This window comes from Numenius arquata, chromosome 6 (assembly GCF_964106895.1).
Source record: "Numenius arquata chromosome 6, bNumArq3.hap1.1, whole genome shotgun sequence".
Lineage (NCBI taxonomy): Eukaryota > Metazoa > Chordata > Aves > Charadriiformes > Scolopacidae > Numenius > Numenius arquata.
In genome coordinates this window covers 44,561,934-44,583,405 of record NC_133581.1, presented here as the reverse complement: position 1 = coordinate 44,583,405, position 21,472 = coordinate 44,561,934, and the positions used below count along the sequence as shown (strand labels likewise).

General features: G+C 42.0%; 1 protein-coding gene across 5 annotated transcripts in view; it reads right to left on the bottom strand.

The window, feature by feature from the left end:
• The window catches only part of DPF3 (double PHD fingers 3), a 94,896-nt gene that overhangs the window by 29,275 nt on the left and 44,149 nt on the right, over window positions 1–21,472 (bottom strand). For all 5 annotated transcript variants that reach the window (XM_074148734.1, XM_074148731.1, XM_074148732.1 and 2 more), the window contains 2 exons: window positions 14,202–14,339; window positions 2,454–2,582 (listed from right to left, as the gene is read on the bottom strand). In XM_074148734.1, coding sequence (XP_074004835.1) covers window positions 2,454–2,582; window positions 14,202–14,339 — 267 coding nt within the window. The remainder of the gene's footprint in view (window positions 1–2,453; window positions 2,583–14,201; window positions 14,340–21,472) is intronic.

The window sequence follows — 21,472 nt, the reverse complement described above, 5'->3', positions numbered from 1 at the left end:
ACAAATATATACAGTTTAACAGCTAAGATGAGAAGTGTTCTGTCTTGGGGAACACTGAAAAGTTCAAATGTGTGTGAGTCAATCCAACTTTCAATATGGAACAGGAAATTCTCCACACAGGACATCAATAGCAACAACAACAACAACGAGAACAAGACTGCAAGACTGAGGTTTATTTTCTTCCTCAATCAAACATGTTATGTGACTAATAGTATAGCCTCCAAATTCCCTCTTCAGGTAAGGCAGAGAAAAAGATGTCTCTTGTGCCCCAGCAAAATGAAAGTGTGAGATTTTTGGGAACGGCTATTTTATTATTCAGAAACAGTAGTGTGGTATTAAGCAACCAACTGTTTGGTCCCCGCTCCAGCTACAGGAATCAGCCATATAACAAGTACACTGCATTGCTTGAGAAATGAAGAATTAAATCCTGTTCACGAAAAGAAAATGGATATAACGAAATAATTGGCAGATGAAGCACCTTGTAGAGATGTGATTTTGCTGACTTTGTGAAGGGAAGAAACAATATAATTTCCATGACCTCTCTTTCAGTATAATGAAAATGTTCTCCATTATCAAGAAAGAGAAAGATGGCAACCATCAAAGAGTTTTCATTGTTTAAGTTTACAGATTAGTGTGTGGTTGTACCTTAATCACTTTCATCACACATCAGTCACAGCATTGCAGACCTCTATGAATGACCCAGGTGGGTCAGAATTTGTAAAAGGATAGCATTTAATGGAACTGACTTTGCACAATTCAGGTTACATGCGGATCTATTTGTTCTATCACGCTAAGGAATCAAGGGAATTAATGTATTTGTGTTGCATTCTGATATAATCACCATAGCAATGTTTAAATAGCAAAAAATATGGATCCATCTCACTGTGCCATATCAGGACCACACTGAAATGAGTTATATGGAGCTACAACAATCAAGGGAAAGGGCAATGATCTTCCAAGATGGCACCTCAGACCGCATGAGCTTTCCCCTTCAATTATTAAGAAGCAAACATGTACACATTAAAAGGTCCACGTCCCTGACTGCACAGCATTCGTAAGGACTCCCCTGGAGAAAACCATTGGTCCTCTGGTAACAAGTCAGTATCACTTCAGAACGTCTTCAAAGGTCACAACAACTGCAGAAGGCAATTTGTCGGTGAGAGTCTAGTCCTGCTCCCACTGAATGTGGTAAGAAGCTTACAATGAATTTCAGCGGGAGCACAAAAAGGCCATTCCCTTGGCACAAGAACACTCCACATCACATTTCAGCCACCACACAACAGACATTTTTCAGTGACTACAGTACAGAAGCAGCAGCAATACTGAATTTCAAGGTCTGTCTGCTTTTCAGATTACCATTTGGTGGTCTTATCACCACTAGTATCACCACTGTCCAGAAACATCACAACTGGAAACTTGGACCAAAGCTGGAATATGCAGTTGTTAAAGGTCTCCCATTCACTCTACCACCACCACCGCCTCCCATGCGAGCTATAAATAACGTCTCAGCTGGGATAAAATTTCCCAAAAAAAGAGAAAGAATGAAAAAAAAGAAAGAAAGAAAGAAAGAAAGAAAGAAAGAAAGAAAGAAAGAAAGAGAAAAGAAAGAGAAAGAAAGAAAGAAAGAAAGAAAGAGAGAAAGAAAGAAAGAAAGAAAGAAAGAAAGAAAGAAAGAAAGAGAGAAAGAAAGAAAAGAAAGAAAGAAAGAAAGAAAGAAAGAAAGAGAGAAAGAAAGAAAGAAAGAAAGAAAGAAAGAAAGAGAGAAAGAAAGAAAAGAAAGAAAGAAAGAAAGAAAGAAAGAAAGAAAGAAAGAAAGAAAGAAAGAAAACAAACAACAGTCCAGAAATAAAGACAACTCAGAATGGGAAAGACACAATTGCCTACATTTAAAAAGAGAGAAGGGAAAAAAAATGGAGAAATAAAAACCTCTTTAAACAAAATTAATGATAGTCATCTTGTAAGAGGATAATTCTTGACAGCTACCCCCATCCTTACCCTGTAATTTCCTCCCTCTTTCTTTTTTGGATGAAGAAATGCATGAAATGTGTAATCAATGGAAATGCTTGTCATGCAACTTTCATAAATCTTTTAAGTAATTTATAGTTGTAATTGCAGCATTCGAAGACAGAGCCCATTCTTTAACATTGTCATAGGATTTTCTCCTTCCATTTGAAGAACAACTTGTACATGTATCAACGTTCACAGAAGCCAATAAATACATTAAAACTTTATTATTTCATATGGCCCCATTGGCTTAAAAATGGGAATCCAACAATGGGTTTTATGACAGAAAATTTCCCAGTCATCCTTTCCCACAAACACAGCCATGAGGTAAGACCTTGTCTTCTATCCCCTCCCAAATGCACTGCCTTTCTTCAGAATCTTCAGAAGGAGCAAAAAACAAATCACACAAATGCCTTTGTACAAGAAAGTTGGAAGAAGGAGTCACCTACCAGAGCGCCCACAGTCTGAGCAGGATACAAGTTCCTCAGGCCGACCACTTTTTTTGTTCATATTGGAGCCTCCGAGGCAGAAGTCACAGTAGTTATTGGGAATGATGACCCCGTCTGGTCCTTTCTGGGCTGCAGTCGGGTTAGAAATCAGATTTACTTAAAGAGCATTCAGTTTGGACATATACCCCTTCTCCTTGATATGATGTTAGCTCGGTGAGTTTGCAGGCCACACTCTTCCCAAAATATTATCAATTATAAAAAAAGTGAACAGTATCAGTCACATCCATTTTAAATACACTATGCAGTATATTATTTTGCCTGAAATGCACTTCACCTTTTCCTTTATAATGCCAGCCGAGCTGGTGCCTCAGAGGGACCTGCTGCCAGAGATCCCTGTATAGGCCAAGCCTGTTTTTTCAGACAGCAGTCATAATCCTCAACCCACAAAATACAAATGCAGAAAGGAAAAAAACATTCCCCAAACTCAAAAACCAACAGCAAGGAGATTGGGGGATAGGTACCCTAACTGGTTCTATTTCAAGTAGCTTTTTGGGGGATTACAGCTGAAAGTGGCAGGGTGTCCTTAGTCAAGAAGGTGGTTCACACGCTCATGAATGTTCACAGGCAAAGCCACTTGTGGGTGGTTCACCCAAGGATTAAGCGACCTGCAGCAGAGCGCCTGTCCCCCGGGAGGAGTGGGGAGGGCAGTAGGTCCAGCACCACCCCAGCACCCAGCACCCATGCCAAGAGTGAGCCCGGGGCAGGCATCCCAGCCGGCAGAGCTAAAAACTCTCTCAGCCAAGAAAAAAGGAAGGAAATTACATGCTTATTTTCCAGCTAGGAATAGTTGGAAAGGAGCAGACGCAGTTCCCCTAGAAAGGAGAGAAGGGCAGAGGCCTTCTACATTCCTATTAGTTGAGCAGAACAGCAATGTGCTTTTTTTCTCACTCACAACTGCCATTTTCCTCCTCTGCTCTCCAGAGATGGAAAACTTCTTGTTCCTGTACACTCTAACTAGGAACTGGGGAAGGGAGAGGGGAATGGGGGGAATGGTTGGTCTTTGTTTCTCCTTTAACTTAAAAATTCCAGTGGTATACCTGGCCTAAGCCTACCCCATGAAGATTTCTACAACCTAGAAAATGAAGACCTTTAAACTGCACCATCTATATTTAATTATCTTTTTAATGCACATTTTGTAACTTGCAGATTTTTAACAGATGTTTTAACAGTCGTTATTAATGGTCTTTTTGTCCACATCCAAATTTCCCCCAAAGAACAATGACATTCTAAAGGGCTTCTGGTAGCAGTCCAAGACATACACTTAAAATTAAAATTTCCTCGGAGTTCAGTCTGCTTTTCTGGTTTGGGTGCATCTAGTTATCCATTTCCTTCCAGCTGTTGATTATCGGAGCTTTGTGGAAATTGGTAACTGCAAGATTGCAGGTAAGGTGAAATTAAGGAAAAAATTAAACCCTGTAAGGCTGCAAATACATCGATATCTTCCTGCGTGGTTGCTGAGTCCCTGACAGTATTTACTGAACATGGGCTTTGCTCTGAAACGGTCTGGGTTGGCAGATCCCCAGCTCTCCCAAAACCAGAGAGAAGCTCCCAGTCTTAGGTTAGCATTTTGCCTGTTTGCAGAGAGGCATTTAATACGTGCATGCAAGATAAGCAAAAAAAGAACAGGAACCAGGTGGAAGCCTAACGCACTGGCTCATTTTAAGAGCTGTAACAAAATGATCATAAAGTTGCTACTTGTACATATTTTGTGTATAAAAAGCAGATCTCCCTAGCATTTATTTTTCCCACTACAGCCCCATTCTGAAAAAGTTAAGTAATTACTTCTTTATATTGTGCTGCATCTACAGACAGGCCATGTGCAATGCAAACTAAGCAATCTCAGCATTCAGTGATTTTTTTTTTTTGTGTTCCTTATTACATTCCTTCACCTTTCATCCAAGATTCTTAAAGTGCCTTACAGACACCAAGATTCTAATATTAACCTTCAGTGAGGTCAGAAGCCTCTTTTGCCGTTGACGCTAACCCAAGTGTTGCTGGGCCCTAATTAAGTCTCATGGTGAGAGACATGTTCCTCTGCAACCTGCTCCAAGTGGACCTGCTTTGGCAGGAGGGTTGGACTAGGTGATCTCCAGAGGTCCCTTCCAACCCCATATCATTTTGTAATTCTGTGAGGAGGTAGCATTGCGTATTACAGCTGAAAGACTTGGAGGTGGAGTGATGAACTGGCTGATGAACAAACACACAACAATTCTGTGGTGAGGCCACAAATAAACACAAGTGTTCAAGGTGCTGGCCAGCAGACTTAGGAAAGAGCTCCACATCTACCACCGCTCAGAATGGTATAATTGATTTAATACTCCGCATATAGCAACTTACATTTTTTCAGTGCGTCTTATGACCCTAAAATGCACTGACAGTGGATCTAGAAATGAGACGGGGGACCTTGTGAAAATACGTATCAAAAAAATACTGATCGATTTGTCTGCGGTGTGTGGGACAGGTGGAAGGTATTTGCTGACTGTGATGAAGCTGAAAGAATTCTCCTAGACTACTGGCAAGGGAATAAGCATGGGTTTTGATCACCTCCTTTTTCTTTTTTCTTTTTTTCTTCTAATTTAATGTAATTTTAACGTGAATGCCTATGTGCTCATCTATTACTCATTACTTATAAATACGGACCTGGCTCAGTTGAGTGTGATGGAGATATCAGGCCTGAAACATCATACACAGATGAGAAGTTTGTAGTTACATCGATAATGTCTTAAATGATGTATCTCTAGAGCCAAATAAGCCAAGCCTCTTCAATGTTTTTTTGTTCTAACAGGTGCAAAAACTAGAATCAAACCTGACTCAAGCTTATTTGGCTGATTGGTACTGTACAGTGAATTAAGCCCCAGGCTAAATCACAGAAGGTTTGAGAATAAAGAGATTTCCAGATTATAGTAAGCAGAGTTCTTATTTTCAAAGGATTTTTTTGGTGTATGTCCTTGGAGTTTTCAGTTCTATTTTACTGTTGTTCACAAATGATGGGAGAATTAAGAAACAAAGATAGTGAGATACAACGTGCAATATTCATGAGAAGAATATCATGCACCAAAAAGCCAGTCCTAATCCCACCCCTTAATTAATAAAATTACTTACAAAAGTAAGTATGGGAATGGACTCACAAGTCAAAGCGATCACTAGGGTCTAATGTGTTGCTGCTTTTCATCTGAGACATAGTAATTAACTGGGTATCCACTTTTGTTTTAAATCATAAAGTAGAAGTCCTATCTTAACCCAGATGATAGCTCAGCTAATGAGAAGTAACTCACTAGCAGTCAGCTCAATCATTTGGATTGGGTGACTACAACCAAGGATTTTGTCTAAAAAATGTTCATCCGGAATCAGAAACTGTTTTAAAGTAAAGCCTTGAAACCACCCATGGTCTTGTCCTAACTTACTCAAAACTCCTCTGATTTTCTTTTACATTACAAACTGCAACAACAGATCAAAAGCTCTGAGGAGCTTTGAGGAATACTGCCTGAGCTAAGGTGCGCTCATAGGGGTGTATTTAAATCAGTGCCTCTTGCCATTTCAACTCAGTAGCTTTCTATTCATCAAAGGCCCTTCCTTCATATATATCTGCCCCAAAATAAATAGAGTATACAATTTTTTAAAATACTTGTAAAAATGCATTAAGGAGGGATGCAGAAAGGTCTGCACAGTTCAAATGATAGTTTCTCTGTACCTGAAAGCTGATTCATGTGAAGAATCTGAGACTGACAATGAATTCAGTGTTTCCAAATAACTTTGGTATGTGCTTATTATGAAATATATTTTTTCTTCTTAGCCTAATCAAGTTAATTTCAAACTATACTAAGCTAAGCAGAATAAAGACCTACTTAAAATATGGTACCATCATTCACAGGAGTCTTCTGGCAAAATAAGTACTGTAAATTAAATAAATTCTGTAGTATATCACACGGTAACTTTGCTCTGTAGACAAAATCTAAAAAGCTAAACAAATTGACTGAGTTCATATAGTTAAAATAATTTCTGTGCCTTCTTAATTTTGAAGGCCGGGGCTCTAAACAGAGTTCTAGCTCCCCTTCTCCCATCCCCAAGTAATCAAAAAACCTGGAAATTATTTTCCTTATGGTTTCAGTTTAATAATAAAAGAAAGCTGCTTCTGGAGAAATAACATCAAGAAATTAGGATTTTTCTTTTCTAAATCACCTCCTGGAGCCACATGACTCAATGAGAATCTCAGTTTTCTAGCTCGCATGGCTGCAGAAAATATCTTGAATAGAAGGCAAGTTCAGAAGAAGCAATTCTTGTCCCTGTTTTTTAATTAGAAAACTCAGAATACAGATATTTTAAATAGCTTTCCTTCAAAATGTGACCCTTACATACAGACAAACCCCCAAATAAATAGAACCTTGTAGATTTTCAGTTTTCTGATTTCTAAGGGAAGTTATTTTGATGATTTGGATCACAATCTTTAAAACCTTGGAGCTGGAACCAGTGCTTAAAAGAAAAACTGTTTTCTCTGTTCTTTGGTACCAAATCACAGTCACATATATTTCTTCAGCCTAAAGGTAATACAGCATAATATTTAATCATGGTTTAAGCTGGGCATCTATGTTTGGTAGCATTTTATCCCTATTTTATATCATACCCACACTACTGGAAAGGCACTGGAGACTGAGGAATAGAGGCCCTGTCTGGCTGTCAGGGTGGGGGGCTGTGCATCTTTTATTTAAACGATTACAGTGAATTGGCTACAGGTGGACATATATGCTCTCCCAAAGGGATTTTTCCTAGCATGTTTTGTCCAGCTCTTACCTGTTTCTTCTGGGCTTGATCGAAAACCAATAATGCCCACTGGAGGTTTTCAATTCAATTTGAAAGGCTTTGCATCAGGCCATTTACTCTGCAACAAAAATTTGCAAGGCACAATAGAGACCCCGGGAACCTGCATGTAGGCCTGAATCCAGTCAATGCACTTTGCAACGGAGGAAAAGGGGTGGATTTGCTTTTTTTTTTTTTTTTAAAATCTACAAGACTCTTTGTCTGAGACAGGGGCCCGGTTTTCCTTTGCGACACCTCCCTTTTTCTTGCTATCAAAGCTCCAGTCTGACATTTGGCCGCCTGTGCAGCGGAACGCCAGCCAAGAGCCCGAGAGCCTGTGGTCACCAAAGCCCCTTGGAGGACTTGATGACATATAATCCCAACCTATAGCTTAAGTGCCCCCATGTGCCTTCGCCTGTGTCCCCCCCACTGGCTGCCAGCGCTCATCCCTGGCAGGCCTGGCCCGTCTCCATGGCGACCGGAGTGCCTGGCCAGGCCTGCCTCCGGCCTTGCCACCTGTTATTGCTTAGTCTCTCGAGTGTAAGGAATCGCAGCCCGGCCCGCTTCGTTTGCTGCTCAAAATGCTTCGGTGGAGGATAGGCAGGCTCATGCAAGAAATTGCAACATGATAATTAAATAAAATAAAGGAGAAGGGAAAAGAAAAGCGTTGCTTGGACTGTGGCTTTTGTTGAAGAGGAGGGAGATGCCTGTCTGGGCATGGTCCCGGTCATTGCTGGGGTGTAAAGAGCAACGGTGGGGATCGGAGAGGCAGGTTGCTTCTGTGCTCAGGGCTAGACCCTGCCATGGAAAGGAACAATAAAAGAAAATATATAACCCCCAGTGTGGTGAGGAACAGGCCAAGTACAGCTGAAATGCATTCAGGGCTCTCTCACATGCACACACCAGGCAGAGGTCTGCACAGCCGTTTCTGCAGCCTCCTCACCAGTGAATTAAGTGCAGGGTTTTTTCACTGCAGTTTTCCAGGAAAAAATGTAAATCAGACTGAATGAGAGGAAATGGCCAGTCTCTCTGGGCATGTTTACTCTGTCGTCAACACCAGAGATAAGCATGTTGGCTAACCCCAAACTGGGAAGTGTTGGGACGCTTGATACAGAGACCCTCCATCAGGCTGTAAGTGCAGCTTGGGTTGGTAGCGACACATCTGTGTCCACGTGGCACCTTATTCAACCAAATAAGCTCTGAACTTGGGTGTAGCACTGGGAAACGGCTGCTGCTCTGTTCCCAGAGCCAAGCTAATCAGCCTGCGCAGCCCAACGGGCCCCCGCTAGCTCAGGCTCCCCACGCTGCACTCCCCTCCACAGCATGGGCATGCCCTTTGCTGGCAGCTACCGAGAGAGGTGCTGCGAACCACCCACCCAAAGCATTGCCAGTTCTCCCTAGTAACTGGATTTTCTCTCCTCTTTCCGTTAGCTGGTGCAGTGGGGATAGAAAAAGCTGTTGCCTTTGCACAGTTTTTAGCAACTCTGACAGGTCTGCCTTTCCTACAAGCCCCTGCTCACAGAGTGGCATGGCCAAGGAGCACTACAAGCTGCAAGAAATGCTACAAGAAGGAGGAACATCTGTAGGAGTGAGAGGAAGCCTCTGAATATGGAGAAAGGAAGAGCATTTGATCATGTCTTTTACAGGAATCGATACGGCCCTTAAGTTGAACAGCTAATGAATGAGCTGGGAGGTGGGCAGTGGAAGGTATAGTGAGGAAAATTGACTGATCGGATCTTGTAGATTTGGGGAGTCAGCGTTCCTGCACCTTAAGGCAGCACTTCATAGAAACATCTATGCACTGATCTTGTAGAGTCTTCTGAAGGAACACCTAAAGCATGGGCCAAAATCCTGCTGCTCACAGTAAATCACTGTAACTGTCTAATGCCTCATGACAATAAACAGTGGGAGATACAGAACAGGAAGACAGACAAAAAAGTCTGACATGTTAACATATGAATTTTCTGGTTTGGAGGAGTACCTCTCCTGAGACTTGGCCTCTGGACACTGAAATGCACCGTTCCCATCAGCTTAGGGAACTCAAGGAGGGATTATAGTGCCCAATATACAGCCCTGTATGGAAGCATCGCTCACTAATTCAGGTAAGAATGGCCAGTGTCATTAAATGGGTCCCTGTGACATGTAGGCTTTAGGCCTGGAAATTACTCACTGGAGTGTGGGAAGGCAGAACACCTAAGTTCAAGTTCAGTCAAAACTTCTGGGTTTTCAAAACAGTCATCAGAAACTAATTAGTCAAATTGGAAATGTTTTCCCATAAACTACTGAGAAGCACTAGGTGCTTCTCTTCAATGAGAGTTGGGCATTGACAACATTTCAGGTCCTGGCCAGGCAGGCCCAAAAAAAACCCCAAACTACCAAAAAGACCCCCACAGCTCTAAATAAAACAACAAAAATTCACCTATGGGTCCCTGAATACAGGAAACAAGTTTGGGATTTTCCACTATTCCAAAACTCTAAACAACTGATCTATTTTTTCCTCAGCACCCCAAAACGTAGGCACAAAAGTCTGAGAAATTAGCTGCGAGCAGGGTTTGAGTGGAAATCGTTATGCAGTTCCAACCTCTGCAATCACTACTGTTTCTTTTAGTATTCTGACTCTTTTTCCTTATGAAAACAAGCTCTGGAAAAGAAAAAAACCAAACAGATTAAACTAATGAGAAGTCAACTCAAGGTAATGTACATATTTTCACTGAGAAGGCACCTGCTGCAGGGTATCTTGTTGCAAGGTGGGCATTGATGCATCCTTGCGTTCAGAAGTAGCTCCCATCATGGCCCCAGTGAGGATCCGCACTGAGGCAGGGAAAAAGTAGGCCTGATGTAGCTTTTCAAATTGATGCCGCTTGTGGAGAGGAACAAACAGCTCGTCTCCAACTGAGGGGCTGACTCTCGTCATTTATTCATGGCCAGCCCCCTGCCTGGATGGAAATAAAAATGTTTCAAAGATGACTGTGTGGGGGAGCTGGAGGGCAGCTTGGAGACACACTGAGGTTAGCACATTAATTTTTTATCTCTGGAGACTGGGTATCCAATTATGCTTAGAGTACACAAACAACTTTGGCTGGTCTCTCCAGTAGAGATTTATCCACATCATAAAATCTACAATGGAACCGGGCACAACAGGCTAATGCCACGAAGCAACGTATGCAGGTGGGTTTGCAGGTCAGATGCACAAGCTGGCAGAGTGACAGGGGGGCACAGGACTGCACCCTCATTAACTACTTGTATTGCAGGATGGACCAACCTGCTCGTGGCAGCTAGGCCAGCGACAGCCCGCACAATGTGCTTTATTTAGGATTGTCATTGGCCAAAGTGCTTGTGGGCATAAGATCTGTTCAGTTGCTGTTTACTGCACAGCTGCCTGCAACCAGCATTTCACACAGTAAAATGCCACTGAAAACTCTTCTCCTTTAAAGGAGAGGAAGTTTTTCTCCACGTAGACCCACTATCCTATTCTCCCAGGAATTAAGGAAGAGCATTTATACTAGTACACTCATTCACACACACATCTCAATAGATAGAAGTCTAATGTAATTCTTATATCAGAAGTGTCTCAAAATTTGTGAGCACCAGCTGCCCCCAGAGCTGGCCTGTACCCATGGAGTGAGATGGAATAAAACAGCAGGTGTTTTGTGGCAGGCTTGGATGCACCCTGGGCTCACAAATCTCACGCTCTCGGTGCCAACACGTGGAGGAAAAGCCAGCAAAAAAAAATAAAAATGCTGAGAATGGTGTGAGATAATTTATTTTTATCAGTGCAGTTGGGGAAGGGGAGAGTTGACTTTTTTAAGGGTTTTCTATAACTTCCTTTTCACAGTTCCATGCTCTGCTAAAAAAAATCAGAGGTCAAAAATAAATGTGTATGTAGGCAGAGGCAAGAGTAGGCACTGAGGAAGGACTATTTATCTGTGTCAAAGGGCTAGATAAGACATAAACAAAGCAACTAAACCTCAAACAAAGCACAGGCTAAGATGTTTTAGGAAAGGCAAAGGCCAGAGAAGACTTTTGAACTATCTTCCATGTTGCAAGGGGTAATCTATAGGCGAGGAAGAAGGACAGAAGGAGAGAGGGATGTAAATAAACAAACCTTCTCGACAGTCAAGGACAGGGAGATGTGCCAAGGAGGCGAGACTTGGGGCTGGGGCCAGTCCCCATTTCTGACACACATCTATTCAATGGTTCTCAGTTTCAGGTAGGTTCTTCCTATCTAGATCTCTTTCCCAATCCTTGGATAATTTACTGAACTACCCAAATTGGTCTGTGCATGAGGAGAAGAGTAAAGATAAAGGGGACTGGCCGTGCAGAAAGACAAGAGGCCATCAGCTGTGGAGCTGGCACCAGCCAGGGCATCAATGGCTGAATCCTGCTCCAGAAAGCTCCCCCCTGCACTGGCATGGCTGCTGTCACCCCAGGTGCTGCAAGGAGCGGAGGCTGCAGAGGAGATGCGGGTACAGAGGAAGGAAGCTCATACTGCAGCCACCCGCCTGAACTTTGCTGACCCGGTGCTCACCTCCCACAGCACGGCAAATTCCAAATGGCTGGTTTGAATTTGCCTTGCCTTTTCTAAATCAGGCTGCTCATATCTCTCTGACACACTGCTAAGCAAATAACCAGGCCCAGCTCTATACCGTATCTCTGGTCCTCCTGTTCAGCAGGTTGCGGATTAGCTGTTTGGATTAACATCCCCCCCGCCTTTTCTCTCCCTCCCTCCCCCCCACTCACCCCCCAAACCCATGCAGAGAGGATTCTTGAAGCCGGAGCCCTGCGACACAGCAGACCTGTCAAATCTAATTCATAACACATGCCTAGCAGTTCTTAGGGGAGAGGAAGGATCTGATGCCCTGGCTCTCCACCATCCCCCTGTACAAAGGGACCATTTAATGACTGCACATTAGCAATGTGGACAATTAGCATTCACATGGAAGATAAATGGCAGCATAAATTAAATATTGCCAAGTGAAAGAGCAAAGATGCAAGATCTGAGCTCAAGGCTGTAAACAAACAAACAGGCAAAAAGGAACAAACAGCCACTGCGACAGCTAAGCCATTTGGGAGAGTTACCTTCCGGCATCTGGGACTTTCCCCAGGGGTGATCTTCACATTCACGTGGCTGTTGCCCATACCTCACTGGCTCCTGGCTGGTTGTTAAGCAGATTCTTTCTGCTCAGGAATCTGGACCTCAGGGAGGATTACACCACTGGCTCCCAACTTCTGCCTGTTTGGGGATCTGTGCATCAGCAGCTTCCCTCTGCCACATGCATCACGGGAGCTCTGGGGGAACACAAGCCCGAGCAGCTGCCCCTCTACCCTTTCCCAGAAATGCATCCTTCTTTCCATGGGCCAAGGCTGGCTGCTCCTAACCTTCTAGCTCTTCTTCTTCCTAACTTCTGTCATTTCCTAAGCACCAGGAATATAAGGACTGAGGCTGCCCTTGGCCTCTGCGACAAGCTGAAGGGCAGGGGACATCGTTGTTTGGGCATCTGTGCAAGGCCATTATTGATATGAATTCAATACAGATTTGCAATATGCCTCCCAGATACACAACTATTACTGACTACAGCAGGCACAGGGAAAAAAACCACAACAGAGATTATGTAAATGGTAAGTAAACAAAAGCTACTGGCTGAGCGCTGACATTCACAAGCCCGCCCAAGCAGTCGCTCTTACTGCATTGACAGCTCAAGTTTATCAACAGCTGGAGGAGTCAAAATTACTTTTGCTGTGAACCTACAAAACATGTGAATAACTAAAAGGTAGAGCATAAAAGTGACAGAAACATAGGGACTGCCAAATGGGATCACACTAAACGGCCCTTCAAGCTGAGACAGTGGCTAGTAGCAGATGCTTTGGAGGAAGGAAACCCCCTCCCACACCTCCCTGGGGACAATTATCAATTATCCTGCTTAGAAAGAAAATGTTTTTCTACTTCCATATTTCTTACACTTCTTCTTAATGTATCAGAAAGTGTTTGCCTGGATATTTTCCCCCAGAAGCATTTTATTGCTTTGTCCACATTGTTCATTACTTTGAACTAAAATGACACAGTTCACATGGTGATCCGAAAGGACTTTTTGAAAGCGAGCAAAGCTATCTACTCAAATCCCAAGGTGAAAGCAAACATCACATAGTATTGCACACCGGAAAACTGAGAAACAGGGGCTTAGAAACTTGCAAAAATCAGTAATAAAACAGCCTCCTTGACTCACAGTTCTGTGCCTAGGAAGCAGAGGAAGGACAGTGAAATAGTGTCATCTGTACTCTAAAGATTTCTTTCAGCCCTGTACCAGAGTGGGGAAGCTAGACACATAACTGTTCTGTCCTTTCGTGTTCCAGCTCTCCTCCTTGCAGATCAGTACCAATGTTTTTTCACAGATTTTCCCAAACTTTAGCTAAGAAGTGGCTTTTGGTAAAATTGAGGGTAAGCTGGGGAGGAGATGCAAGGATAAGGGGAACAGGTGCTGTGAATTTCATACCTAAAAAGCTGAGACATGGATCTTATTCAAAGGCAAAACAAAGGCAGCCCCCTCAAACTACTGGATGTGTATTTCTTTGACATCCCAGCTAACAGCCACTGGGAGGCTACTTGATGATGAGCAGGTTGGGCATCTCTTCTTTTCCCCCCTCTCCTTGCCACCTCCTCCCCACAGGAGCAGTAATGGAAAAGTGACTTGCTGCAGAGATAATGCTGGGTTTGAAATGAATTTCTGACTAGCTGAGCCAGCACCCGAGTGAGCTGCGGTTGATTAGCTCCAAGCATCCAGGTCCCAATCACTCACAATGGAGCCAGGCAATCACACCAGCCTCCGCGAGGCAAAGGCAGGGTGGAGGCAACATCCCGGAAAAGGATCTCAAAGGCAAAGGGAAAACACTACTCACGTTTGTGGTTTTCATTTCTGTGGACAGGGGAAGAGCGGTTCTCCTGCTCGCGGGCTTCATCACCCTCTTCGCTGGCGAGGTGGGTGTGAGCATAGTGGTAGCTCAGCCCAGGCCTGTTCTTGTAACGCTTGCCACAGACTGGGAGGAAAGAAGATATGAGAGAGGGGGAGAGAGAATGGAAACATCAGTGTGATCCACAACAATGGCAGCATCCTCTTCTCAAACAACGGTCCCTTCTCCCCCGAGAGCAGCACCACACTCTCCACGCACCCACCCAAAACTCTTCCAACCGACGGGGGTGAAAGATGACAGAAGGGCAGTCCTGCAACAGCAAGTCCCCAGACAAGCTTTCTGCCCACCGTGCTGCCAGCAGTCCTTCCTATAGGCCTAGGCAAACGCACATTCAGTCTCTGCAGCTCATATGGCTCTAATCCCCTCTGCTAAGATTACTAACAAGATTGCACATAAAATTAAATGAAATGGCAGTTCCAATGTCGGTGCTGCACAATGCACAGCAATGGGAGCTGGACTGAGAAGAAAGGACATTATTTTCTTCATTAATGATCTCTGAGGAAAGGAAGCAGTATTTTATTTATTTTTTTTAAAAAAAGGCTTTCTGTAAAAGGGTAATAAATAGCTTTATTTGCAGATTCCTAGACAAGACAAGGAGATGGAAATCATGCATGGTTTCTTGCTAGAAGAACATGTAGTAGTGATACTTATTTGCCCAGGTAAACTTCATATTCAGCATCCCAATAAATAATACAATGTGTGACAAAGAATCCTCCTTCTGAACTTTTGTTTATTTTAGGACTAAGTCAACAGATATTAGGAACAAGATGAAACAATTCAGGGTGACGAAAAGTATACATTTTCACAGGGAACTCACTACAAGGGCAAGCTTCATCATAAGATTCTTTACATACAAATTCATCTTCTATAAAGTTTTTAATTCATGTTATTGTCTCTAAAAGTTATCTCTTTTCACCTTCAAAGCAGTCTCTGAATGTTCATTGTCTTTTATACAGCTATTTCGGCTACCAAATACAATTATTCTCATTTTAAAAGATCAGGAAACAAAGGCAAAGAAGCGTAGTGCCCTTCCTGCAAATTTTTACTCTCAGCCACATTTTCAGTCACTTTATTAGTTTCATTAACCTCAAGGATTTCACACAGGAATAAATGTCATGCCCAGTAGTCTGTCCTGCATAGCTTGTTTAGGAAGACAAAGAAAGTGGTGCCAGAAGAGAGAACAGAACCCAGCAGTCTCTAGTTCTCTGTCTTGTTTTTAGACCCCTTGAAAAAATCTCCAAGGGGGAAGTCACCAATCACTCTGAAAAACTTCACTCAGCCCTGATCCTGAAAATGTATCCTGCATGTGTATAGATACTCACTTTCCAACCCCAGACACCTGAATCTAGGAATGTCATAAGGCTCCATAAATAAAAAAATAAAAAAAAAAAAGACATGCCTCAATTAGTCATTTATATATAAGTAAAACTTCCATTACTATACTTTTCTGCTACTACTCACAAAAAGCCAATTGATGGTCCACATCCTGAAACCGATGATAGAAAATTGTAAATCAAAGCCTCGTATGATAACATTTGATTCTCCATCTCTTCTAGCTCATTTGCAAACTCCCTCGAGGAAAATACTTTGCCTTATTAGAAATGTGTAAAATAACCTCATGATGAGTGATCTGCAATATTAGATAGTTTTATCCCAGTTTTCTCCATTCTGCATGGTGATGATCACACAGTCATCATAACAGGACAAAAGGTTTTCCAAACGTAATGTATCCTCAGCCACAGATTTTTTAAGTCTTTGAGCACCCTTGATTTAGAAATGAGAACTTCTGCAGGAGGGAGGGGGGGAAGTTGGGGAGAAATAAAATGCCCAGATACACATGCACATCTATTCTTTGAAGCATCTGCCTTTGTTTCATCTGTAAACCTAACTTTATTGCTAGACAAAATGCTTGCTGTTTAAATTATCTCAGAAAGATAACCCCCTTTAATTACCCAAATCATAGAATCATAGAATGGTTTGGGTTGGAAGAGACCTTAAAGATCATCTAGTTCCAACCCCCCTGCAATGTTACAGGATTTCTTAGAATGGAGAGAGAGATTTACATTTCTCATAGATTGAGTATGATACTAACTATCCTACTCTATATCCCCCTTACTTGTGTGCGTTTGAAGATTGAATTTAAAAAAGTCATTCTTCTGCTATGACTATTGATACTGCTCCAAAACTTCTGTCTACTTAAATTCTTTTCAGAGCACTATCAGGTGATCAGTACTGTACTGACAAAGGAGGCGGCACTTGGGAGTTAAAAGCTGCGTGATACATATTGTCCAACTCTATCTTGCTCTTATATAGCTTGATCCTGCATTAATGCTAACCTAGCTACATAATCAGATAAGCTCTAAAACCCAGTCCAATTTACCTATTAGAGGGAGTTTTATATTTAAAAACAAAAATATTTCTAGAAATTCTACCAGTCTTTATTTCATTTAGCTCTACCTGAAAACATAGTCACAATTCTAGCTCTAGAGTTTTTACCTTACAAAAGCAGCATGTCCTTGAATATAGGTCTCACGCATCTTTCTCCCTCAATGCACAAAAGGGAACTTGCATTCCCTGCAGGAAGTCCCAAGGCTGTGGCCTTGGCTCCATTCCCTACAAGATCCTGCAGGGATTTTACCTGCCAAGCTTAGGATGGCACAGAAAATCAGATAGGTCTGCAGACTTGCCCTTCTCCAGCAAAATAAGTATCAGCTCACCAGGGAAAACCAGCAAGCATCGATATAAGCTCGGGCAGTAGTAATTCTGCAGCTGAGCCCTTCCCACCACCAAAGCTGTTTTCAGATGGCCTTCAAGGGTGGCAGCAAGCTGAGACATGCTTAGCTAAAAAGGAGTTTGGAGGACTTTATAACCAGAGCTGTGGCAAAGGAGTTCTGTTTACACACTCCCAGTGGATCCTTTGTAGGACCAAACATTTGCAGCTTCCAGCAGCTTTTTTTTCTTGGTGTCTAGACTTTTCTGCCTTTGAAATTCATGTTCTGTCATGGAAAAAGTCCAAAGTGATGCCATGAGTTGAAACTGCAGAGATTTCCTATTCCCCAAGCAAATTAGACTTTTTCAGGGGAAAAAGGGTATCATGATATTAGTCAGGCAAAAGAACCATTGGCTTCAGTGAGACTTTGCTGAACTAAAAGCTAAGTCAGAGCTTCGTGGTTTCTCCAACAGATTGAATCTTCCTGAATCTTCCTGAATTCACCCTAATCTCTTATTTTCCAGGTAGAGCACGTTATTAATCTACCATATCACTGTGCTAAGAAGTAGTTTCTATAAAAGGGCAATCGTTAATAAACACTTAGCTCTTATATAACTCTTCCCACTGCAAGACTGGCTTTTCAAACATTAATTAATCTTCCTCCACATTCCTGAGTGGGAAATACCATTCTCATTTCACTTCTGAAAAAAAGAGAAGGACAGAGGGGTTAAGTGACTTGCCTACACAGTGATCTTTCGTCATTACCAGGATAGGAACCCATGAGTTCCAGCATCCAGACCAGTGCTCACACCACATCTTTCTCATTCTCCAAGCTGACAAAAGCATAATGAGAACTGGTTGCCCCAGTCTGAAGTGTATGCTGGTGATTACGTTCTTAACACTATGCAGCTCACACATAGCAAGCGAGAGTGTGCCTTTCATAAACTTTGCCAGGTGGCCTTGCCTTTCTTTCAGCGGCTTTGACTTTTTTTTATCTTTAATTTTCCTTGCTGGATAGGCTCATCATCCTTGCATGTGGTAGATTTCATCCTGAATCTCAACACTGGGAAGTTGACTTGATCTTTAATTAGGTAGCCAAGCCCAATGAAAACAGCAGGGGTTTGCAGAGCGTAACCCACTCCAATTCCTCCTGCATTCAAAGGAATTATTTTGCTATAACCTGATGTGAATGCCATCCTAGGAACAAGCTGGGTAAGCAAGCAGTAATACAGCAGTGCAGATCAGATACCACAAATGGGGAAGAGAGGGAGATTTTATTAGGCCGCCGGACACACTCCTATGATGAGCCTTACTTTCCTTCCAATTTGAATACCGAAATGAAGACCTTACACAACTGCATTATGGGAGAAAAACATCATTTGCAGAGAGTTTGATCACAAGCATTGAGTGTTTCATAAAAGAGAGCTCTGTTCTAAGTTTTGGCCTGTAACAGCCTGCAACTCTTTGGATAAGCAAATTCTCACTCTGTTTACGTTTCTCAATGAGTAAAATTAATATAGAATATTTCCCCTGCTTTAAAGGGGGATTTGTAATCTTAAAAGACTTCCTCATCAAATATTTAGTGGCTATGTTGCTGTCATTTTGAAATTGTTACACATTTGGTCCTTGGCAGACTGTGAGCTATGTTCCAGCCAGCTCTCCACATACATTTTGCACAATCTGTCACCAGTAAGAGACAGAAGGAAACAATCCATGTTTTTAGTGGAAACAGGAAACTGGGGGAGTACATGCACTTTTTTTTTGCCTTTTTTTTTGTTTTTTTTTGTCACTGAATCTTGCCCCCTTCATTGTCTTTCTTTGCTCTTCTCCTTTGCCTCCTGTTCTTTCTTCTCAGCTGGGCTGTGTCAAATGCTAAATCTTAAGTTAACTGCTGGCAGGCAGTCATTCCTCAAAGTTATCTTCCTGTCCCACCATTCACTCCATTCCAAAAAAAACATTCCTTGTTTTGCACTGGTTTGGTAATACAATCTCCCCTGTTACAGTTATGTCCACAGTCTGGCACATCTAGAGATCTCAAATGCTAACCCAGTGTGTTTTGACCTCCACCAATGGAAAGGCGTTATGTTTGTCCCTCTTTGATCATTACTGTCATAATATACACCTCTTGTATTAGAGCAACTATTTAGTAACCCATTTTATAGGAGATTTTCTGTAGGTCGTCAATAGTCCTTGTTTCACTGCCCCCAAAGGACAAGTCCCAGCATCTACTTGCTGTCTTAAGGCTACAGGAACTTTGAATTCCAATGCAAAACATGCACAGGTCAACAATATATATGTGCATATTTCAATAAATGAATTGTTAGAAGGAGGAAAGGAGAAAACAGCCTATATGAGTAGAAAACATTCAACTATTAGAGTAAATTCTGTTCCCCCCTTACCATGTGCTCTTACTCCAGACCTGTGTTATTCAACTTTTTTTTTAAAAGTATCCTTGCCTCTATAATCTTGGTTTTTCTACCAATAATGAAGTCAATGAATGCCAAGTATAGAAGCCATGGTGGAAGAGTTGTTTGTTGGGTTCATCTGAACAATCATCTTATTCTAGATCTTATTGCTTATGAACTACTTAGGGATTCACTAGAAAGGATAATACCAGGAGATGATTTAGGGCTTAAACTGTTAATAGCTTAAAGGGAAGCTGAAGTCATGATGGAGATTTATGAGGAGCATGTAAAAACATAATGCTATAATCAAAGCATTTTCAAATCAGCTTGTCATTGTGATATTTAACCAAAGGTCTGTCCTAAGAAGCAGCAGTTAGTAGTGTTGGACTCATTCATAGTACCTGTAAGAATTAAGACAACAGATTAAGCCTCAGGAACTAGTAAAAATCAAGCTAAATCATGACGTATCTTGTAGGCCTTCTATATTCCAGCAAACCTTCCCAAGAATCAATGAGATGTTTGTTAAAATGAGTATGACAGGATCAGGTCCATTTCAGGGAGATGAGAAGGAAGGCAGGTGAAGTTTGCAAGGTAATTACTAGAGCCATCACTTTGTGAAAGAATAGGCCTCAAGGAATTGCATTTGGCAAGTCAGGCTAGAACAATATTTAACTGGGATTTTCTAAGGAAACTAAAAGAAAGAGATCCTCAGTACCCATTGAAAGTCAGTGGAATGTTAATTTAAACCACTTAAACCACCTGAAGCCTCCAGCCTTTTGTTGGCAGAACCTACAATACATTTAGTGGAGAAAGGGAATGGGGAAGAAAAAAATTAATGTCAAAATAATGAAATTTCAATACCCTGCTGGATGATGAATTTACAGAAAAAGCAGGAGGATGTTTCAAGCAATAGTGATTTGGATGTAGGGTCAAGCATTTTTAAAAACAAAACCATGTTCTGAATAATTAGTAGCAGTTCAAAGTCAAGTCCAAATTGTCCACTTAGAGACCAAGCCTTATATGATCTGTAGACACAACACAAGCAGATAGGCAGTTAGTGGGATATTCAGGAAAAAAACTGGAGCCTACCTCCAGTTGAAATCAGGAAGAATTAGGAGCCTATTTTTTTAAAAATAACTTCACAAGGCACCTTTCTGCATCTTCAAGCACCTGAAAGAGTCCATTTTGGGCCCAATGCTTGCCTCTGTTTTAATCATTAATTTGAAGGGTGGAATAGAGAGTGAAAGAATCAGTCACGCAGTGAATGATTGTTGACAGAAATAATGGAATAATAATAAAAATGTATCATATGAGCTTCATTAAAGAATTATTTCAAACAGTAATGCAATTACATGACATTAGTATAAATAAATAAAATACAGTATAAACAGGACAAAGCAGTATACTGAGGAAACTGAAGATGATAGATAATTCGCTTGAGTAGAAACAGGTTGAACAGGGAAGGAACAAGAAGCTATAGCAAATGGCATATTAAATATGAATTCACATGGTGGACAAGGATAAAAACTCCTTTGCCACTGAAAGTGCCACACAGAATTGGAGAGGAGCATCTTGCATTGAAAAGGAATTTACTAAAAAACCCATTAGGTCAGCCATCTCTGTACCTCTCATAGACACGTATCAGAGCAAGTTGCGTAAGTCCAAGTTCTATAAGTAAATGTAAGTTATATGTAAATCATAGAATCATAGAATTGTTAGAGTTGGAAGGGACCTTAAAGATCATTGAGTTCCAACCCCCCTGCCATGGGCAGGGACACCTCCACTAGAGCAGGTTGCTCAAAGCCCCATCCAGCCTGGCCTTAAACACTTCCAGGGATGGGGCATCCACAGCTTTCCTGGGCAACCTGTTCCAGTGCTTCACCACCCTCACAGTAAAGAATTTCCTCCTGATATCTAATCTAAATCTCCCCTCTTCCAATTTAAAACCATTACCCCTTGTCCTGTCACTACATCTCCTGACAAAGAGTCCCTCTCCGGCTCTCCTGTAGGCTCCCTTCAGATATTGGAAGGCTGCTATGAGGTCTCCCTGGAGCCTTCTCTTCTCCAGGCTGAACAACCCCAAC